We start from the raw sequence: 22,599 nt of genomic DNA, 5'->3' as shown, positions 1-22,599 counted from the left end.
AAATAGCTCCGTGAACAGCAGTGTGTTATACAGGAAGACTTTACTGCATAGTCATTTGTGGTGCAAATTATCGATCGTCGCTCTACTTAAAGAGACAAGAAAGGTTCCCGTATCTTCGTGGGAGGACTCCCTTTATGTAAGATCTCTGGGAGGTGTAAGAAACGATCGATAAGGAGCTGTAGTAGGTGATGTTTATGTCGCGCTGGATGCGAGCCGTACTGTGATCCGTCCGGATATATCTGGAAGATTTGGGAATAATATCTCTGTTCCCATGGCCGCAAATATGAGGGCGTGGATTTCAGGTAATTGTTACGCCTACTATTGACTCTGATTTATTCTTTTTACATATACTTGTGTGATATTATGCTCAGGCTTGTCACTTTATCAGAGTGTCTGCTAGTGGAAGCATTATGCGTGTTAAATCTTTGGATGTCATAAGACATGCAAGATGTATAGATGCGTGTACATATGGACTAGGCAATCACTTATTGAATGTCCGTGAAAAGTTTCAGAAGACTTCAAATTGAATATAGGCAGCTGTGTTTTACTAATTTCGAGCTCTGTATTTGTATTAATGTCTTCCATTGTACGTCTTAAGTATTTAGTTTCATTGAAGTTGAATTCATTGCAATTCTAAACAATTAAATACAATTTCAGTCGAATGGATTTTGCACTTAGTATGAAATCATTGTTTCCCTTCTGTTAACATGCTAAATAACAGTGTAGGCGTAAAGTGCGTAAGCTTTCATATAATACTATGACAATCTCTCTATTTCTTGTAACAGTCAGCCTCCACAAACGTTTTCTTTGATGGTCAGAAGATTGAAAAAAAAATATTTAATTTCACAAGTGATGACTATCATCTTATCAATGCTGGATACCAAATCAGTCAACCTACTTGCTGGTTTTATCTCTTGTCTAGTTCTCATCGTGCTCCTGGTAACGAAGTCCCGCGTCGGTAAGTCGGATTCTTTCCAAAATCTGTTAGAGATACGATATCTTTAATTTGGGCTAAACTTGTATTGAGTATTAATGGAGTTTATGATAAAATACATGTCTTTACAAGATGTGTGAACTTCACACATCTTAGGACAACCACATCTACAATCCAGATTCTACAACTGACAAGGATTATGTTCCAACATTGGCAAAATTTAGTCATACATATGGACATTACGCTCTGACCAAAATCAAGTATACATTGTAAATAACATTTTTGCAAACCCTGTGACTGTTATAAGGGTTAGCACAATTGCCACAAGTCTACTATTTACATCGTGATTAAAGGGCTATTAACCTCATCAATCCCATAAAAGTGTGAATAGATGGTATTTTTCATTATTTGTGGTAACAGATGTTACTTTCGTCACCTTCTCAAAAACACACAAACAAACGGACGAATAGATCGTTATAATTATTTCAATCAACTTCATGAAAGAGAAGAATTCAGACCAGATGACTACTTAATACTAATATTTACTACTAATACTTTTTTCTTGCAGAAAAAAATAAAAATGCACCACTAAATTTCGCTGTACAAGATTAGATGGAAGTGTTATATACATTTACTAATCTTCATATAATTACAAAGACATTTAAAAAAAAAGAAGAAATGCTAACTTCGGAGGGGAAAGTAAGAAACAATGTATTGCAATTCAAGAATCAACTGAATATGTATCTATCATGAATTATATGTTTACCCAATCTTATGAAACAATTATGTAAAAGAATGAAAATGCCGTGAAACTACGAAAGAAAGGAACTTCAACAAATTACAGAACTGTGGTTCCTTTCACTCTGGTTAATATTAAGTTGTATGGGTGTTTTCTATGTGGTGACGGACACAAAACTAGGAATTGTTTTCTACCTTCTTTTTCTTTTTCTCCTTCTTTTTATTATTATTATTATTATTATTATTATTATTATCATTATTATTATTATCATTATTATTATTGTTATCATCATTATCATCATTGTCGTCGTCGTCGTCATCATCATCATTTCATCATCTTCTTCTTCTCTTCCAGACGGCGCATCACAGTGCCGTAGAGATTGGCAGCAATACGGCACGGCTTGCTACTACCTCAACTCGGACACACTGACGTGGCCAGACGCCCAAGCATGGTGCGTGACACAGGGCGGAAATCTCGCCAGCATCGCCGATAGTGGCGTCAACAGTCACGTGGCCAGCGTCATCAGCGGCTACTCCAAAGCTCATATCGGTATGAAATATGAAATCTTGTTCAAATTGCTTGCTCTCAAACGTGCAAGTGACATCGACTTCCATTATTTTCACTGTTACAATCTCCCAAATTTCTGGTTAAACGTTAATTCAATATAGAATTAGTGATTAGTGATCACGTAGTTTTGTAGTGGGAAACGGAAATATGGCAATCATTAAAAGGTAACAAGTGAGTAATACCCATGTTGCTGGGAAATTGAAAATTGCACTTCCTACTGATACCACGCTATTTTCCATTGATGATTTATAGAATAATGTCAAAATGAACCCCAAAAATATTTCTTACCAGACATGATGAATGCCATGCAAGGGAAGAATTTCAGTTTCGGAGTCATAAGAGGCCAAAACAAACTTTTGATGACTCTTTGAAACATCACAACGAGAGTGATGAGAAACATCGATTCTTGCGCCGATTCCACTTCATGTCATGACTGGCTGATATCACGTGACGCAGGTTTCACTGATTTGGATGCGGATGGAACATGGACTTGGTACGATGGTAGTACGGATACTTACACCAACTGGAACGGTGGCGAACCGAACGGCAACTACCAAACCAACTGCGGAGGAATCTATTCCAGCGGTACATGGGACGACTACCCGTGCACATCGCAGCTAGTTAGTGTTTGTAAAGGTAAGACAGACGTTGTCATGTGATTTATACTGTATTGTAAGCCGAATGATATAAGGACATTATACGATCATTATTGATATTATCAATCATTACGATCATCATTGTTATTATCAATAATCATCACTATCATGACTACAATCATAAGTTTGTTTGCGTGATACATTAACATGATGTGTTTGCTATGCCTATATAATGTTATATACCCTGCCGGAAAGAACACAGTGTAAACACATTGTGAACACAGTGTGAAATCTCTTCACACTGTTAAATTTGAGTGTTTTAACAGTGAGAATACATTGTGAATCATCAATTCACAATGTGAAACAAAACATTAGTATGTGAAAACCTGTGAAAAACCACACCACAGTGTGAAATAATCTCCACACTGTTAAAATCGAGCGTTTTCACATACTAAGTATAGTCGACTATACGTGAACACAGTGTGAACTCATTGTGTTCTTTCTAGCAGGGTAATGTGATATTAAAGGTTCAACCCAGTCAAATGATGAAAATATTTCACCATTTTGAAACTCTCGTGATATTGATTATACACTGAGGGTAAATTGTCCCAGGCAATGACTGTATGATCATCTGTTTTCAGCCCTGATCCAGTACACTGCTACCAGGACGGGGTGTGCCTGCCCGTTTGACTCAACTCGTACCGACTGTGCCTGCTGCTTCACCGGAGGTACTCACTGCGGATCGGTCTACCCAAACGAGTGCTACTATTCCAGCTACTCCGAGTGTGGTTCCGATGAAAACGAAATCATCGACGGTAAGACAAATCCCAAGGACATTGTTCTGACTGAAAGGTGGCTAAGTTTCTTTCATGTTTTTTATATTCAATCCAATCGTCTATATAATTATCTTGTCATAACCAACAAGCTCTCCCCTTTGTTCAAGCAATGACTGACATTGTTTGCAAGCTATGAGAGAACTATTAAGATAAAATTAAACGCTTTTCATGGATTTTTCAGGGTTTCTACTTCCATATTCCTTTCTGTCTAAGTAATATGCAAATCATACCATTCTACTTTATTTGATATCTCTTTATTTGATTTAAAAAAATGCATTTCATTTTAGTTTGAATGAGATGCATGAGCAACTAAATGAACACAGGGTAGTCAAGTAAGACATACTTGTAAAACGGGAGCTCCGTGGTACAGTGGATAAGGGTCTTGATCTATAAGCAAAGTGTCCCGGGTTCGAATCTTGTCTGGAGCATTAATTCATTCCTGGACAAAATCACTGCTCACAGTGTCCCTCTTGCCCTAGGTGTGAAGAGGTACAATTGACATTAACTATAAAGACAATGATAATGACGGGGATGTCAAAGAAACCCTTGTCAACACTTACGAGGCTACGTACCGCCGATAGATAACCATATCCTACATAATCATTTTGCTCATGTAAAATGACACAACATAGGCAGATGTTATGGTTGCCATAATAACCCAATGATCCTGGTCTTCAGGACACCCTCTGTGGTTCAAGGGCTGAAATTTCTAGGTTGTTGACATAGAATAGAGAATGAACGATAAAAAAACACACCTTTTCTTCGGACGGATTTCCTAAGCCTCTGACTGGTCATTCTCCCTTTCCCACTCGGGTCAAGAATAAAACTCCTTAATGATGACATTTCTTTAATGTGTGCACAGATTGGCAATTGGTTTTCAAGACATTCAGAGGGTCCTCCCTGAATGCGTACAACCTGTACACCGGGTCGGATACGTATAACGACGGCTCGACGACGGCCAATATACTGACGGACACGTCGGAGTCGTACAAGAGCTCGGCTGCCAACAGCTACGACACCAGCAACATCGAAGAGGTTAGTGGGTTTTCGCCTCGTTTGCTTTGCCTTTTCCGAATTTGGGCGCAATTATTTATCTCCAAAATGCTTCCCTGATCGTTTTGTGAAAAGACGGGGTTTGTCATAAATGCATCACATTGAGCTCAGTCAGTGTGTCAGAGTAATTTTGTGTTTTGCAGTATCGGTGTGTTGTGAACGAGAAGAGCCAATTCGGAAAGAAGTACATGCTTCACAATTATGACGCCATAATGGCTCAATTTTGTGCGTCATCTCCCCCTTTCTCTAACACTGTGTACACCAGGTAAAATTCGCCTTCTACTCAAGCGGAGTGGAGATGATGAGTTTGACCTTCACTACCTCGGGCACGAGTCGCACGAGTTGGTACGCCACGGCCTACCTCACCTACGCACCTTACACCGACATTTGGTCCGAGTCCAAGAACTACGAGTCTATGGAGGGGTAAGACGTGAGAGCTTCGCACTGTTGAACGCTTTTTGACATCATCGATTGTTAACATGGGGATATTCTTACCAAAGTAGCTGTGCCAAGGGAGTCAAAATGTGAATACGTACACGTTTAAGTCCTATGATGAACAGGGTCTAGGGAAATTACCCCTGGGCAATTACCCCGGGTACCCTTCCCCTGACCCTAACTCTGATCCTAATCCTGAACTTAAAGGGACTGTACAGTACTGGTTGACGTGAGGGATTCATGTTTTGAACATTCCCAAGTGAGATAATGAGAAACCTCTTATGAAATATGAAAGAGCATGTAATTTCAAGAAGGATTTAATATTTATTTGATGAAAATTGGTTTTCAAATGGCTGAGATATCCAAAAAAGTCATAATAATAAAAGGCAACAGGCCACAACTTTATTAGGATTTCTTTGATTCACATTGTTTTTGGATATCTCAGCCATTTCAAAATGGATTTTCGTCAAATAAACTTTTGATACCACTTAGAATTGAATGTTCTTTGACATCTCATAGAGTGGTTTCTGAATATCTCGCAAAACGTTAAAAGCTTAATCCTCGCCTCGACCAGAACTGTACACACCCCTTAAGCCTCCCCCTAACCCAAACTCTAACCCTAAAGCTAACCCTAATCTTTACTTTAACATTAACACTACCCAGTATTTAGTCGGGGGTAATAGCCCTGTACGGATGAACATTATAATTGGTAGTTGCCGATAATCAGACGCTGATTGACATAATGATATTGGGAAGGGGAGGTCGTTGAGGCTATAAAAGTGTAATCAAACTGAAGTTTGCAAACAGGAATAATATTTGTCTGCCTGACCCAGCGAGTTTCAAACATTCTTAAACGTGGGTGTAAAACATCAAAGTATGCACACAAGACTATGTGTGCGTGGGGGTGGGGTGCCATAAAGTTAGGAAATAGTTATCCGATACTTATGTAAAGGACAAACCTCATCGTTTTGTTCTTATGATTTTGTGTTTAAACATTAATTTGTAATACACCAAAAAAAAGTGATCTGATTAACCTCTTTGTCTTTCCATCTTCGGATCGCTAGTGCGTCTGGTGGAAATCGTCGCTTCTACATGAATCGAAGCTACGGTGGATGCAGCGTCGACAACGGCTGGGTGGTAGTCGTCGACTACGGAAGCAACTACGGCTGTTCCTGGGATGGATATTACTCCACACCATATTTCATATACAGCTCTTCTACCGCGTATACGGTTTGGCAGTCAGGTAAATTGATCTATAATGATGCTTTTACCATTGCGCTGTCACGAATTTAATAACTAGTCTCTAATTGCCCATTGTCACCCTTGTGCGTCTCCTGCTATAAAGACCATACTTGTCAACGCTTGTTATTATTATTATCTTTATTATTATTATGATGATGATGATGATGATGATTATTATTATTATCATCATCATCATTTCGTTTTATTTATACAGGGTGGCCCCGTCAGTAATCAAGTATTTTTTTCCAGGAGGCCCTGTAAACACATACATGCAAGATAACAATCACAAAAAATGACATTAACATAGCTCCAATACATCAAACAGAACAGAACAGTATTTCATGAAAATGAGAAAATGAGCAATGAGAAAATGCAACCATTAAAAAAGATCCAGCTGAGTTTATAAAAAAATGGACCCCCATAATAAGTGTGAATATGATATCATATATATGTATCAAAACATACTTTCCAGTATTGCTGTATGGGTGACAAATAGGTGCAATAATGTAACATTCAGAGTAGTATTTTCAATTTACTTTATTCTGAATTATGTGGTTACTATACACGTGACAATCTTAGACTATACAAACAGTGCAATTTCATTTAGCAGAAAGGATACATGCATTCATGTACAAATGATGTTACTTGTACAAACAATATTAGTCAAAGTTCAGAGTCCTCATTTTTCCAAAGTTTTTTCTCAGTCACGGAACAGTCTTAGTTATTTTTTTAAAGATTGTAACCACAGTCTGCTGTCAATTCAATTTTCATTCATTCCTGTATTATTTTCATCTCCGAACCATATACATAGATGATACAAACGTCAAAATGATGGTACATTTTTGTAACATGAATTATTATTAATAATATGTACTTGTAATAGTGTCACATGATTTTGATTTAATTCTAGTTCAATCAAAAATTTGATTTAGTTCAATTAAATTTTTATTCGCAAATAGACTATATACTTACCAGTACAAAACTCATTGACTTATTTCGTTAAAATCTCAATCTAAATGAAAAAGATTTTGTATCATTCTCGTATCATTCTGTCAAATTGGTTTTGTTGCGTTTCTTTGTCAGGGAGTCGAGGGTTTCCAGACGTATTTGCAATCTTCTATAAGTATGTCGGTAAGTAATGACATTGTACAAGAAATGTCGACTTCTTACACAATGTGTAGCTATGTTGAGGTTTTAATGCAACCCAAGTCAAACAATTTTATTCCCATGTAAAGTAATACAAAGTAGTATACATAACGCTTACATGAGTACAGAATATTTTAAGGAATTTTGAATCTCATTTTTTTGAGCGTCAACAAAATATGTTTGATTATCTTGACTTAATGTAAAGTGTGTATCAATGTTGTCTACCAGTGGTAACTTTAATCTTTGTTAGCAATACTGACATGAAGATTGCCTTCTTCAATGCCTGAATCTCTTATGTTATTATTATTCAGAAAACTGCGCTGCGCTAAATTTTGGTGATACGTTCCCCTCCAACATGTCCAATGAGAACTCCTGCGAGCAATTTTATTCATAATCCAGGGATATACTTCTGGTGGGGAAAAAAACCCACATGGTCATATATTGCAAAACACTGTTCACTCAGCAGGCCTGATCAGTGGTTCTTGCCGAAACATTTACCCTTACTTTGATAGGTACCCATGTCTTTCCCATCAGGGTAAAAGAAACATTGATAATGATTTGCAAATGTTAACCTATGTTGATAGAGAACGAGCTCCACGTACTCGACGTTTACGGTAGTTGTATTGTAACTTATGTCGTGCGAAAATAGACCAAGCAAGGGAAATGAGGCATACCACGCCATGCAAATAACTACTACTATATGCTTATGGACGAGTTCCAAAAGATTCACGGAATGTGTGAATAGTGTGATTCTGGTTCGCATTCTAGACGACGGTACGGACGACACAACGATATGCGACAGTGGCTGGACCCGTAACGGGAACGCCTGCTACCAGCTGGTCGAGACCGCCGTCGACTACACCACGGCTCTCGCTAACTGCCGCTCCCTCAACGACTACGGAGATCTTGTCAGCGTCATGGACCAGGATGAAAACGACTTCATCCTCACCCTCTCGAGGTTTGTTATACAAAGTGAACACAAACACAACCTCCGTCTGGAGACACACAAAGGCAATGACGTCATTACATTTGTCACAAACAGAGGACAGAGAACATGATTATATTTCTACATGATTACCTACGTATAACAGGCCGATCATTGTGTCTTTTTTTCCTGTATTTTTTGTTTATCTATAAATGGGAAAGATAGAGAGAGTAAGTGTGTGTGTTTGCGTGTGTGATGTTCATATTTCTTTATGTTTGGTTTATTTTCGTTAAATTTAGTGTATCTTGTATATTTTTGTTAGGCACACATTTGAGACCAACGCCTATTGGATTGGTTTCAACGATCTCACAGAGGAGGGTACGTGGGAGTGGACGGACGGGACACCAGAGGCCTACACCAACTGGAATTCAGGCGAGCCGTGTAAGTGTAAAGAGCCTTCTTCAACAAGGCGATATGGTTACAAACTACTGTTCACTAAGTCTCGCCATGAAGGACTTATGCTGGTAGATCTGTATGGGTGAAATAATGATTGAGCCCATTGACTTGAAAAAAAGAGGTCCACGGCATTTCGAGTTTTCTAGACATAATTATTTGGAATAAAGAAATACACGAAGCTGCGTGCACGCCTCTCGTGCAGTATTTAAGCAGTATCTGTAGCCTACACGTATATACACTATCAAGCATTCTGCAGGCATTGAATGTGCCCAGCCTGGTTGTTCCACAAACTTTTCCAACCCTCGACCAATTTTCCCGTCTCAACTCATACACCTCTAAAAACGTTTAGCAATAGTTTCAATGCATGCCACACAATGTACATATTCTGCTACGATAACATCATTACTGTGGCACTTCACTGAGTTATATTTATATGAATTGCTTCGTATTCGCTTGATTTCACAAATACGAGAACATTATCATATAAACTGTTTTTATAATATTGCTTGACATCAATGCACAGTAAAAGCCCTGGTCATGTGAACTCACGATGCCCAGTGCAAAACTCTTTATGACGTAACAATGATTTCTATCGTCCAATAATGTTTCTCACTCAGCTGGAGGGACGGAGCACTGTGGGGTATTGAGATGGAGTGAAGATGGCTCTTGGAATGATGCAAGTTGCACGTCTACCTACGGCTATATCTGCAAGTACCCGCTGAACACGGGTAAGAAAGGCGCCAGCTGTCTTTGGGACCTTGCGTTGACGGACTTTTAAGTTCTTTTACCCTTCAATTTGCTGCCGAAAGAAACATCTTGTCCATCAACTAGACCACTATGAATTATATCGTGTCTTGCGTCAGAAAAAGCATAAAGCATAAAGCGTGAAAAATGGTTCCAAAATGAAGCTGAACACACATTTGGGAAAGGATAAAAGTCTGCTATGTAGCTTTTACTGAGTAGGAATAAAGTTGTGATAATTATGATAATAATTATAGTGTATTTAATCTATGTGTCATCGTGAAAGGTTTTCTGGATAACATAAATAATGAGTGATGCTGCTGTTAAAGTGTTATATGCAAAGACAATGGTAACATAACGCAGTTGGATGTTCACATGCTTTGTGGTGCTGCCTTTCGATTACTTTGTTTTATGATTTTCATTTGTTTCATTTATAACAAGACACAAAGGCCCGAATTCACGAAGGTGGTACAAATGAAACCATGGTTCAAACCGTGGACAAAAACCATGCAGCGCCAAGTGTCGCACGGAATATTTCGTTACGAAATTGGTCATTTCGTCGACAAAACGACCGTTTCGTTAACAAAATTATCATTTCGTGGACGAAATGTTCATTTAGTTACAAAATGTCATTTCGTTACAAAATAATCATTTCATCGACGAAATGACTGATTTCGTAACGAAATATTCCATGCGACACTTAGCGCTCTATGGTTTAAACCATGGTTTCATTTGTACCACCTTCGTGAATTCGGGCCTATGAGTTTTGTATGGATCATATCTCTTTACGACGGAAGTAATAACATTTCAAGACATCTGAGAAAACATAAGAATTGGCTATCCATAAAATACTACTGGCTGTGCACAAGTATGTGTTTGAATGAATATGCCTTCGATGTGCGAGGCATTACTTCCATGTTCCACCTGATATTGAACAAGAAAATACAAGGCGGCAAATTAAGGCTTGAGCAAGCTTCATGAATGACCACAATCGTCCGTCATACTTGTGCCATTTTTAGTTTCATGTGCCGAATGGAAACGGAAGGGTTATACCTCCAGTGGGTACTTCACCATAGACCCTGACGGGAGGAACAACGGTGTAGACCCCTTCAGAGTCTACTGCGACATGTCATCGGACGGGAACACAGGTACGTTCTAAACCAAGACAAGAGTAGCAGAGAAGCATGGCCAACTTGCAAGAATTTTGTACGAAATTAGAGTTGGTTATCGTTATTATTGTAACTCATTGACAATTTACCCTTCTTCGACGTAAATAAGCACCGATTATTCGGCGTATGTATGCATGCCAATTAATCTTTTAGTTTATCATGGCTTCTGCTATGCCACTAAATGATCGGTGTTTATTTACGTCGAGGAAAGGCATTTTGTCAGTCAGTTGCAATCAAAACAACTCAACACAAGAATTCAATAATTTAAGTATGTTATTGTGACTTGTGCCATTGGGACAGTTGGACACATAACGTTGAACAAACCAGCCGAATACGAGCATTATAGTAGTATGTCTTTTCCCCCTGGAAATGTTGGATCGAAATTGATCGAAACACACGAGTTCATCACGGAAACCGCCTCCAAACTTTATCGTAAAACTGTTTATGTAAAGGTGACAAGCCAACTCCGCTTGTAATATACATGTATATCACTTGAAATATTAGAAGAGTATAGGTTTAGCTTCTCTTACAGAAGAAAAACAACGCCACATAACACCAATCTGCAGTGTTTCAAATAAGAGATAATTTCGTACTTCATCATGCATTGACCGAGTTAGTCTCGGGACCAGACTGACATAATTAATGAATGCTTTGTTGTCGTTTGCATCAAAGGTATAACTACCTTCACCCACAATGAGGCGTATCGATCAAGAATCTCCGGACACGAGAGTGCCTTGAGTTACTCTCGGGCAATCCGCTACGAAAAGCTCAGCACAGACCAAGTCACTACTGTCGCCGACATCAGCAATGAATGCTACCAGCACATTAAGGTATCACGTAGGGTTTCCACTGGTTTGCCTATCACGCCTGCACGCTTCGCACTATTAAAATCAGTCACACTTGATCTTCTAGCAATGTGTACTTTTCATTTCAAATACACAGTATTAAAGTTGACTCATTATGTTTGATGCACAATAGAATCAAAATAACAGAATACTAACGGCAAACATCAGTATTATAACATGATGTGAAAACAAAAACTGCGGCATATTCTAAGTTTCTAAGTTCATGACAAACATTTTCTATTATTCTTGCCAAATATTGGGCTTTTATAAAGACTTTGTTGCTGTCTGGTGGATTTTGCTTTAAGCCGCATAACTATAAGAATTTTATGAATATTCATTGCATCACAGATGCTCACCTCAGTGAAAAAAAAAAGTTTCTAATGGCAAAATGATCCTTTTCTGCTCATGTGCAATGTGAAACTAAGAAATTGCTTTATAGACTGTTTCTATATACGCGGGTCACCACGAGTTTTCGCTAGTTTAACCCGCTGACTATGAGATTTGATAAATTCCATTAAAGTTAATGCATGGTAAACCAAGTTCCCGCGAGCAGTGTGGTAATGTTAGACCATCTACTTCTTCTCTGTGACGTCACAATGACTTCCTGCAGTGGGAGTGCCACGGCTCCTATGTTTCGGGATACACCGCTTGGTACGACCGAGACGGAAATTACAAGAACTATTGGGGTGGCGCCGGCGTGGACAGTGGCCAGTGTGGCTGCGGAACTGCAGGTAAATTTGTCACGTTAAGGCTGTTTTCTTTCTACACACTATCTTTACCCCCGCTGTTAACATCTGTCTGCATAGTTTTGTAGATTCTATGTTGTCATTAGTGTCAAAATTGTCAAACAAAGAAGAAATATCCTCTCAGCTATAATCAATGAGTATAGGTTTTAACATGTATGATATTATGCATGGCATGAGCATCCGCGGTTGTGTGTCCTTACCCACAATCGTGTGTGTGTTCATATTTGTGTATGTATGTCAAGATGTATGGCAGAGAAAGACAGAGGAGATGAAGGATAGATAGTACATGCTTTGCAAATACCGATAATTTGAAATGCGCTGACAACATTAATAGCGCGGTAAGTTTAAACCACAGCTATTTGGTATATCATTGCCTTTTATTAGCACACATGTTCAAGTGCTATCATCGTCAATGTCAACCTTCGTTATAATATTGTTTGTAATTATCATTGCCTTTATTAGAATGATGGTTATATATCATTATCATTGTCGTTGGCATCTCACTGCGTCAAGGCTTTTTTATCTTTAACATTTTGAGTGGATATCTTTAATCGCAGTCTACCACCCGATAACACTTCGCACACACTTTTAATGCAACCATGCATAGTATCTTGGGTGCACGCAACCTTCTGTGTGATCAGGGAGGTCACCTCCCTGGTGTGATCAAGAGTCGTCAGTATGCGAACCAACAAGATATAATCTACATATATCATACATCCAATTATCCGATATGTATCCGGTGAAAACTTTCTGCTGTTTTCTTGCTATCATAATTTGGCAGGAACGTGCACAAACTCACAGGCTTGCAACTGCAACAACAACGATGCAACTTGGCGAACGGATGAGGGATATCTAACGGACAAGACAACCTTACCGGTGACCGAGATACGATTTGGTGATACCGGGGACGGTAGTGAAGAAGGTTACATAACCCTTGAACCCTTCTACTGCAAGGGCGACGAATCTTGTAAGTTGTGAAATTCATTCTCGGCCAAAACAATTTCAAAGATATTATCGATTGTTTGTGTTTCCCTGACTCTTTGTATTAAATCTGCATTCTATATGCGTCAAATTTTAAGAGGATTGACTATTTAAAGCACCAATCACTCAGACAAGAAGAAGAAACAGTTTCTTTTTTAATGATTGGTTTAATAAACCTTTGTATCGACTGCATTGAACTTATTACTTTTATTAAATACCGCTACCAAGTAGCTACTGTTACATTTTTATTTGCCTGACTTACACCATTTTGCAGCTGCAATGTTGTTCGTTGGGATGAACTCTATGGGGTTGCAATGATATATATGTTGCCCATTTCCATTTGTTTTGGAACTTTCTTCAAGATTTGAGCTCTTGAACTTTCTAACACACGACATTGTTTTATCATGGAAAAAAAAATGGTACGTGGAGACGTGTTATTTGAATGAAATTCTTTAATAGAATGCTCGTGAAAGAAATTTAACGTCAGTTGATGTCTCAGTTTTTCCGACAAGAGACCGTGCAGTGTAACTGAATCTGTTGTATTATCCATTTGGACAGTCTACCATCACTTTTTTTTGATGAAATGCTTCTTCTTCACAGTTCTGGTGACATCTCGGACGGACTTCATGTTCATCAAGGATGCAGCCATCTCAGGCTACAACAATGAAGTCCTCTACAGCGTCACGCCGAACGACTGCGCAGCGGAGTGCGCATCTCGAACCACCTTTACCTGCCGATCGTTTGACTTCGAGCCATCCTCAAACACCTGCTGGTTGAGCGAAGAGAATGATCAGACTACCGGCGCATCCACCTACTCCACCTACCACTTATACATTCGCATTTGTAAGTAGAATTGTTTCAAATGAAAACAGAGTGCAACGATCCTCTACCTACGTGTGAAATACTCAAAATTGAATATGCATCGTGTTTTATATTCAAACATTCGAAGTAGGGATTATGACGAGATATTTACTTGGTCATTTATTTGAAACTCCGGTAGTGTAGTCTACAGATTTATGATCAATAATTGTATGCAGCTCTGTAAGAATAATTGTACTGTGCACAAGTTTTCAAAACGTACATCAGTTAATCATACATCTGTGTTTGCAACAGGTGAATTTAGCACCACCATACACATTAAATTTTATGTTGTCAATTTGTTGTTTCCACGATAATCTGATGCGGTTAATACCTCTCTTTGTTCTTTGCGTTCAGACCTATTTACCATACCGTTAATTCTGATATTTTTGCTCATTCTGATTACAAAAGTCTTTAGATTACTCTCATTCGTTTTCTCTTCCCTGTCTCTTCATTTTCTCTTTCAATTTCCTTTGTGACAGTTGATCGAAAAGAAGACCCATTAGCAGGTAACGCAAAGCTTACTCCGACATGTATGAGATATATCGGCGGATTCATATTCTGAATAATTTTTGTTTCTGGGCATTGAAACCAACCAACCGAGTTCAACTGAAAATGACTTACATTCTTACTTTCCAGAACGAAGAATGAAGAAGTGTTGATATATAATTGGAATTATATTATTGAAATTGTGTGTTTTTGTATAATCTTTCCTTTTTTGAGCACATAGGGACATTATCACTCTGTGTTATGCGCTATATAAGTACTGTCAATTATTGTTATCATTACTATTATCATTATAAACCATTACTGCAAGAACGACTTGGATGTTGATCAAGGGAACAAAGATTTGAAGAGACGGTGATGTGATGTTGAAACTTTGCTCCAAACATGGAGCTCTAGTATTTCGGTGTCAATGAGACGACAAACTGATCAAATGTGTACCTATGAGAGATCAAATTGTTAGAGTTTTCATCGAGCCATTAAAGGAATGCTCATCAAAACAACTGAATAAGATTTGTCGAGAAAAGTTGTACTATAAATTGGTGCAACATCAGACTTTGATAAATAATATAATCATAATTTAACGTACAAATCTCAAATCTGATATATCTTTCCATAATGTAGCGAATGTATACTCTATATACACAGAGACATAAACAAGAAAAGGGAAAGGGGAGTGACAGGAACACAGAGTTACGGATGCAAAGAGAAAGGGTTTTATGCTTTTGTTTCCACACTTTGCGACACACAATCATGTTTGCCATGCAGTGTTCCATCATAAGTAAACGGTTACATCTCGTTATTCCGAAGGTTCGTTATTCTGACGGTTCGTTATTCCGAAGATTCGTTATCCGAAAATGAAAGAAGGTTCGTTATTCCGAAGGTTCGTAAATCCGAAAATGAAACAAAGCTCGTTATTCCGCAGGTTCATTACGGACCCTATTTCATTTCGGATCAACGAACCTTGGGAATAACGAACCCTATTTCATTTTCGGATTAACAAACCTTCGGAATAACGAACCCTTTTTCATTTTCGGATAAACGAGCCTCGGGAATAGCGAACCCTATTTCATTTTCGGATTCACGGACCTTCGGAATAAAGAACTTTCAGCATAACGCCACAAATGTTTGGATTAACGAACCGTTTTTTTATTTTCGGATTAACGAACGTCTAGGTATAGGGAATTCAGTGTGTGTTTCGGATTAACGAACCTTCGGGATAACGAACCTTCGGAATAACGAACCTTCGGAATAACGAACACCACCCAAGTAAACATGCTTTTATTGCTACTCCTCAGAGACAAACAACTGTAACAGTGGATGGGCCGAATATAACTCAGCCTGCTACCTCCCCGTGGAATCCTCTCTCAGCTGGTACGACGCCGAAGTGTATTGCCAGGAGCAGGGAGGTAAGGATTTCTAACTAGGAATCTAGAAATGATGATTTGCTCTTCAAATTATTGGTGCACGTCACGAGACCGATACCCACGAGTCAAACAGCCCACGAGTTATACAGCCCACAAGTCATACAGCCCACTATTATTTATACAGCCCACGAGTTCGACAACAATCATGATAGGCCCACGAGTTACACAGCTCATGAGTTCGATACTACGCAAAAAAACGCCTAAGTAGTATCGAACTTATGATGTTTATTTGCCCAGGTCGCACTCATGGACTGTATGATTCGTGGGTGTCGGGTCTCGTGGGATGAACCCAAATTATGACCTACAAGATGATTTCAAACTAAAAGCCCCTGTTTGAAGAGCTAAGTTTGTTTAAAAAGAAAATTATCTCAAACACATGTATACCTAATATTGTGTGTGTTTATAAGTCTCATTTTGAACATTGAATTGAATCTCAAAAGTTTCTCTTTATTTTCATCAGAAATGATTACTCTGCTTTTCCTTTCTTGTTTTTGTTTCCCCCAGGCCATCTTGTTACTCCTGCCGACGATGATGAATATGACTTTGCCAAGATAGTTATTCGCTGGTCTCTACCCACCGAAGACGTCTTCTGGATTGGTCTTAATGACATTGAGGAAGAAGGTTGGCAACAACAACAACAACAACAACAACAACAACAACAACAATAATAATAATGATAATGAATATGATAATAACAACAACGCAATAATAATAATAATAATAATGGTGATGATAATAATAGTAGTAATAATAATGATAATGATGATGACAATAATGATGATAATAATAATAACAAAAATAAAACAAAAACTGCAGCAGCAGCAAAGTTAAAGGAACGAAAAGAAAGCGCGCTGGGTGGGGAAGGATGGGGTGGGGTATAAACCTCGACGAGCCAAAGTGTTTTCACAACTTTGTACAAATATGGTTATTGTGGTACCTTTGTAACAGGTTATGAATTGGTGTTTTACGAATAACAGCATGGAAAGTTATGCCCTGACCCGTCGACTTTTCTTGCAACGACTAAGATTTAGTCATTGCATTATTGCAAAGATATATTATATCAACCGTTATGTTCTAAATTCTAATTGTTAATGTTGCTGAATCCATTTGCAAAGATTTGGAGACACTCCGAGAGAGACAATGAGTGAGAAGCGCTCCGCTGGAAATGTTCCTAGTTCATGACTGAACCCTTGATTTCATTTCTCTGGTATAACCATGTTACGACTTGCTTGCATGAATATTCATGGGTAAGTGTGTAGTTAAACTGAAGCCAAAACATGGTTACTTAAAAGGATACTAGTACCTTGAAGGATGCTTTGACGATGTATTATATTGTGACGTCATAATATGACCAATTCCTCCTCTTCCCTCTCTCACTTAGGCACATGGAAGGACCCCGAGGGTAATGACGTAACCTACCTGCGATGGCATAGCGGGGAACCAAACGGAGACGACTCGGAGAATGGCGTCGTCATGTATACCCACGCGAGTAATGAATACATTGATACCAGCGTGGAAAATACGTACCCCGCTGTTTGCAAGGCAGCGATTGGTGAGTAGATCTCGGACAGAGGAACATTAAAGGAGACCTCCAGATGATTTTAGACTTTTGCACTTTAACATATTTAAATTGGATATACTTGATACAGATATTCAGAATTAATGTTGAATTGGATGAGGAATAACCTTTTTTTTTGTAATTTATAATAAATCACGATGAAAAGGATGATGACGTAGCAGCTTCACATAATTATGATTGCATGACTAGGTGCTCGAGGGAGCAGAACAAGAGAAGAAAGCATGCATGAGTTCTACACAGGTGAACTTAATTGTCAAGCAAGTGGTATTGTAATGTAATTAGATCGCTTTAGGCCTATTTTTTGCTTACGTGAGCCTTCCATATCATCATCCTTGTTCAGCGTAGCATGTATTTGTTTTGTTTTTTTCAGAGTACTGATTTATCTGCTCATAATCTTTATGTAATACATGATGTATAGTTATATAGATCGTCTGGAATGCCCAGAGGCCTTTCAATGCAGTTATTACAAGCCCAGAACACAAGAAGAATCTACAAGCCTCGAAAGGACCCTTGTAGCATTTCAAATAATTACAGAAGATCACCAACCGAGAGATTTGACATTTCTAAGCAGCGGAAGTTTGAAACTCTGATAGTATTTTGATGTAAACCACAAAACTACTCTACAAAGAGTTGTTGACTATAGTTTCTAAACATGTCTGGTATAGAACTGATAGTCGTCCACTAAGCACTACCTTACTTATTCCTGTTTGACAAAACAATGGACGGTCTTCATTTCTCTGACAATCAAGATATTTTGACATATTCTTTTGAGAATTACATGTCCTACACATTGTATGAAACTAATGTGAACAGAAGTTTTGATGAAACACTTCTGACTACATTTTCATGGACACCATTACAAATGTATACAATACACACCCCTTCTGGTCCACTGGTCCATCTGTCCGTGGCCCTGGTTGATTGTTTGTACGTATTTCTTCTCAAACAGGCGCCTCGGCAATAGCGCAGCCCACCACACACCCTCTCTGCAGTAGCAGCGACTGGGCCTGGGACGACCACAGCTGCTATCTCTTCGGATCGGACACGAGATCGTGGTCGGATGCTCAGGATTACTGCAGGGATCAAGGAGCCGATCTCGTGACCGTGGAGAGCGATCGGGAATTCAACTTCCTCGTCAATCACTATCGATACCGATTCTCCACGAGGCGACACTGGATCGGATTAACGTACATCTCCAGTGAAGGTATACAGAACTAGTTTGTTGCCTTCCAAAATGAAATATACGTATTCGGTTCAGTCATTAGGGAATGCTCAAAAACTCTGACGATTTTTGGATCTCTAAACACAATTTAGCAAATGTTGAGTTGATTAGAGTTGGGTTCACTTTTAAAATGATAGGGATATTATGGCTATGTTGAATGCCCAAAATAGTGAAGGTCCTCCCCTTCAATGAACCACCAAGAGTGGTCTCGGACACGTGACCAGATCACCTGATGTCCCTCGTGCGTATTAAAAGACTCGTCATACTCGCTTGTAGAACAGAAATGACCAACAACATGCCATGTCCTTGATTTCATAAAGGAATTTATCTCTTCTGCTTTGAAACAACATAATGCCCATGATATCTCTTGTGTGGTCTTTTAGATAAATATCTTTTTCAAGACAATACAAAACATAAAAACCCTTTTTTAGTGTATTGCTATTCATTTAGTGCCGTATTTGCAAAGCAAACTGACCTATACCAAGCAAGTAAGGGCAAACATCATCCTGATTTACTGTATAGAGCTACTTCGATTGTTCGGTGCTTTCTTTTTCAATCACAATTGATTTCTGTAAAAATCCTCGTTTTGTCATTTTCATCCCCGTTCCTCCTGTCAGGTGTCTATCGCTGGGAGACGGAACATTTCACGTTGCCGGTGACGAGCTCGCACTGGCTGAGCGGCCAGCCAGACGGGGCCAACTCTGGCGAGGAGTGCGTCGAGCTCTACACCTCCAACAGCTACAACGATGTCACCTGCTCCACTGCCATGTACTACATCTGTGAACAAGACATCTGTAAGCTGTATAATTATTTGAATGCAGCAGTTGTTGCTTCCAATTTCTCTATTCTAATGATGAATGTCCCGTGTCTCGGTGGACAGTGGTGTGAACGTGATAACCCTACTGGAAAGAACACAGTGTCTTACAGTGTGTTCACAGTGTATCACAAAGTCGATTATGTGAAAATGTTCGAATTTAAGAGTGTGAAGATGATTTCACACTGTGGTGTTTTTCACAGTGTTCACCTATATAATAATGCTTTGCTTCACACTGAATCGATGACTCACATTTTGTTTACACTGTTAAAACGTTCGAATTTAAAAGTGTGAAGAGATTTCACACTGTTTTATACTGAGTTTCACACGCTGTGGGACAATCTGTTCTTTCCAGAAGGGAAGAATGAGCTTAGTGTTTGATGGTGCCATCCGAATGAATCTGTTAGCAATGAGAAAACCCATTTGCAGGCCTGATTTACATTCAACCTTGTCACAGATACAACTTAACAGGATAGAAGGCAAAGCAAAACAAATATCTATGATGGTATGAAATATTGATGCTACTAATACATCAGTCAAGAATGTTTACAGAATATCGTTGAGTCCACTTGAGCGTTCGCAATTGCGATTTGCCATTAAATAACTCTGTATGATTGAACTCGTTCAAGATTGGTGAGTGAATATCTGAACATCCCTTGCTTTGTCTCCGTTCCATTCGTGCCATGAACCTGCAGATCCAACCTCTTATCCAAACGACTTCAGCGCAGATGTAAAAGGACCTTCGGCTGCTCTGCTGTCCTGGGGGGCTACACCCCAATCTGAGCAGAACTCGGACGTCAACATATACAGTGTAAGGGATCCTCCATAGTCGTCGGAGGAATGTTTTGATCTATTTTTCTTTGAAATCTTATTGTACTGAAAGGTGATTAATTATCATGATAATGTGATTTCATATTGTTTTTTTGGTGTTTTTTTTTTTTTTGTTGAAGCTGCCTGTATTGAGCAACATGGCCAGTTGTTATAATAAACTTCCCACGAGAGCAATGATGTAGGGAATGCTGGTAACCGAAGACTTAGCCCATTCCTGACCCGCGTTATTTCAGACAAACGACACTGTACATCAACTCCTGCACGAGATACATTACATTCCCGTTATAACGAACACAATCATAACGAGATTCTCCTAACAACAAAGTAAAAAATCAGGTAACCATCAATATATACTTTAATGTTTGGCGAAATCTCGATATACCAAAGAAAAGTGCTGGTCCCGAGGACTTTGCTATAACCGGATTGCCTCGTGTTATTGTAAGACTGTGAAATAACGGTAACGGGGAGGGGGGGGGGGGGGGGGGGGATAGGGAGGGGAAGGGAAGAGAAGGGCTAATATTGATATCGTCAAGCAGAGGTATGGGAACTTTCAATGTTAAGTATTCTTCATCTCATAACCAATGTACCCCTGTACAGTATATGAGCCGCTTTCGTATTTGAACGTCATTTCTCGTATGAGTAACGCCGTAACGGTCTTTTCGCTACGCACAGATTTTGTATTGGCCCATGGACGAGAGGAATACGAACTTACAGGTGGTTAATGTGTCGAGCTCTCTGTCGTCCTATTACCTGACTGGACTTACTCCTGGCACGACATACGAATTCGCCATCGTGGCCGTGAATGATAACGGGGTTGGTCCGGAGAGCGACCCTCCTGTCAACGGAACGACTGAGACAGCATGTGAGTAACATCACTTGACTTTATTCGTCTCTCCGCACATAAAATATCGTTTGATCTGTTGATAACCTGGCGTAATCATGTTGCCAGTGCTAAATTGTTTTTAGTAGGGCCCAATAACTTTTTTCTTGTTTTGTTTTCTTATTTTTTTTAATAAGTAACTCTACCAGTTGGCATAGTCACGCTATTTACCAGTAAAACTTCGATTGACCAAAATAATTAGGGCAATGGCAATGTGAATTTTTTTGTTGATTTTTTTTTTTCTGACATCAGATTTATCAAAAGTAATTGAATAGATCGGCTTACAGTAATTTCTTCCTTGAGCAGTTCGGTGAGGAAGATATAAAAACGATAAACCTCACTCAAGTAAAGATAGCACTTTCTTTAATTCTTTCCGTCACTTCTATTGCTGCCATGCACAATCAGTCAAAACAGTTCAAAACAAGCGACATTGTGTGCTAGTACAATGAACTGTCAAGTGATTAACTCAACATCATATGACATAGAATCGTTCTTATGCTTTATTTTAGTCCTTCGAGGTTCTCAGTGGAGGCAGTCCTATTTCAACACGGTCAAAGGTTACAAACTAACGAACCACGCCCTTTACGAGGTAGACGCGTACAGCCTCGCCGACTGCACCAACTACTGTACCAAGGATGATTTCTGCCTGTCAGTGAACTTTCATCGTGCCGCCCAGACTACGATGAAGCGATGCGTTCTTAACTCGGATACACATACCAACAACGTGGCTGATTATGTGTATGACATAGACTACACATATGCCAACATCGAGGGGATGTAAATTTATACTTTTTAAGAAACTTCTGTTTTTTTTTCATCTCCCTTAGCACTAGATGTAGAGCGCTGTGTGTTCGCCACAGTAGTTAACCAGTACAATCAGTGAAACGGACACACAATGCATCCAGTGCAGAATAAATACTTTGCCAGGGAAGGAGTTTCAGAATCTCATTGAAGAAACGGGATTACAGCTTTCTTATAATGGAGATTATCATTTCTGTGGCATCGTAACATGTGTACAAATTTTCACTCTCTTCCAACTGCCTGACTTTTCAACAGCAAAACTATCACTGATC

General features: G+C 39.1%; 1 protein-coding gene across 1 annotated transcript; it reads left to right on the top strand.

Annotated features, from left to right (window-relative positions):
- Positions 1–1,972: 1,972 nt before the first annotated feature.
- Positions 1,973–22,447, top strand: LOC139720638 (C-type mannose receptor 2-like; the record flags this gene model as incomplete). The annotated part of the gene is made up of 24 exons (XM_071631995.1): positions 1,973–2,222; positions 2,697–2,876; positions 3,478–3,651; positions 4,535–4,707; positions 4,991–5,148; positions 6,225–6,403; positions 7,486–7,533; positions 8,317–8,506; positions 8,796–8,914; positions 9,547–9,657; positions 10,690–10,818; positions 11,512–11,669; positions 12,295–12,415; positions 13,212–13,397; positions 14,012–14,254; positions 14,752–14,778; positions 16,072–16,182; positions 16,705–16,821; positions 17,582–17,752; positions 18,729–18,983; positions 19,619–19,795; positions 20,511–20,626; positions 21,319–21,508; positions 22,036–22,447. Coding segments are annotated over 24 exons (3,855 nt in total), but the record flags the coding sequence as incomplete, so codon positions are not given.
- Between the last annotated feature and the right edge of the window lie 152 nt (positions 22,448–22,599).

Source organism: Diadema antillarum, unplaced genomic scaffold, assembly GCF_040938485.1.
Source record: "Diadema antillarum isolate AM-2024a unplaced genomic scaffold, OU_Dant_1.0 scf00000131, whole genome shotgun sequence".
In the NCBI taxonomy this organism is placed as follows: Eukaryota; Metazoa; Echinodermata; class Echinoidea; order Diadematoida; family Diadematidae; genus Diadema; species Diadema antillarum.
The sequence above is the reverse complement of the archived record's forward strand: the minus strand, read 5'-3'. Positions and strand labels throughout refer to the sequence as shown.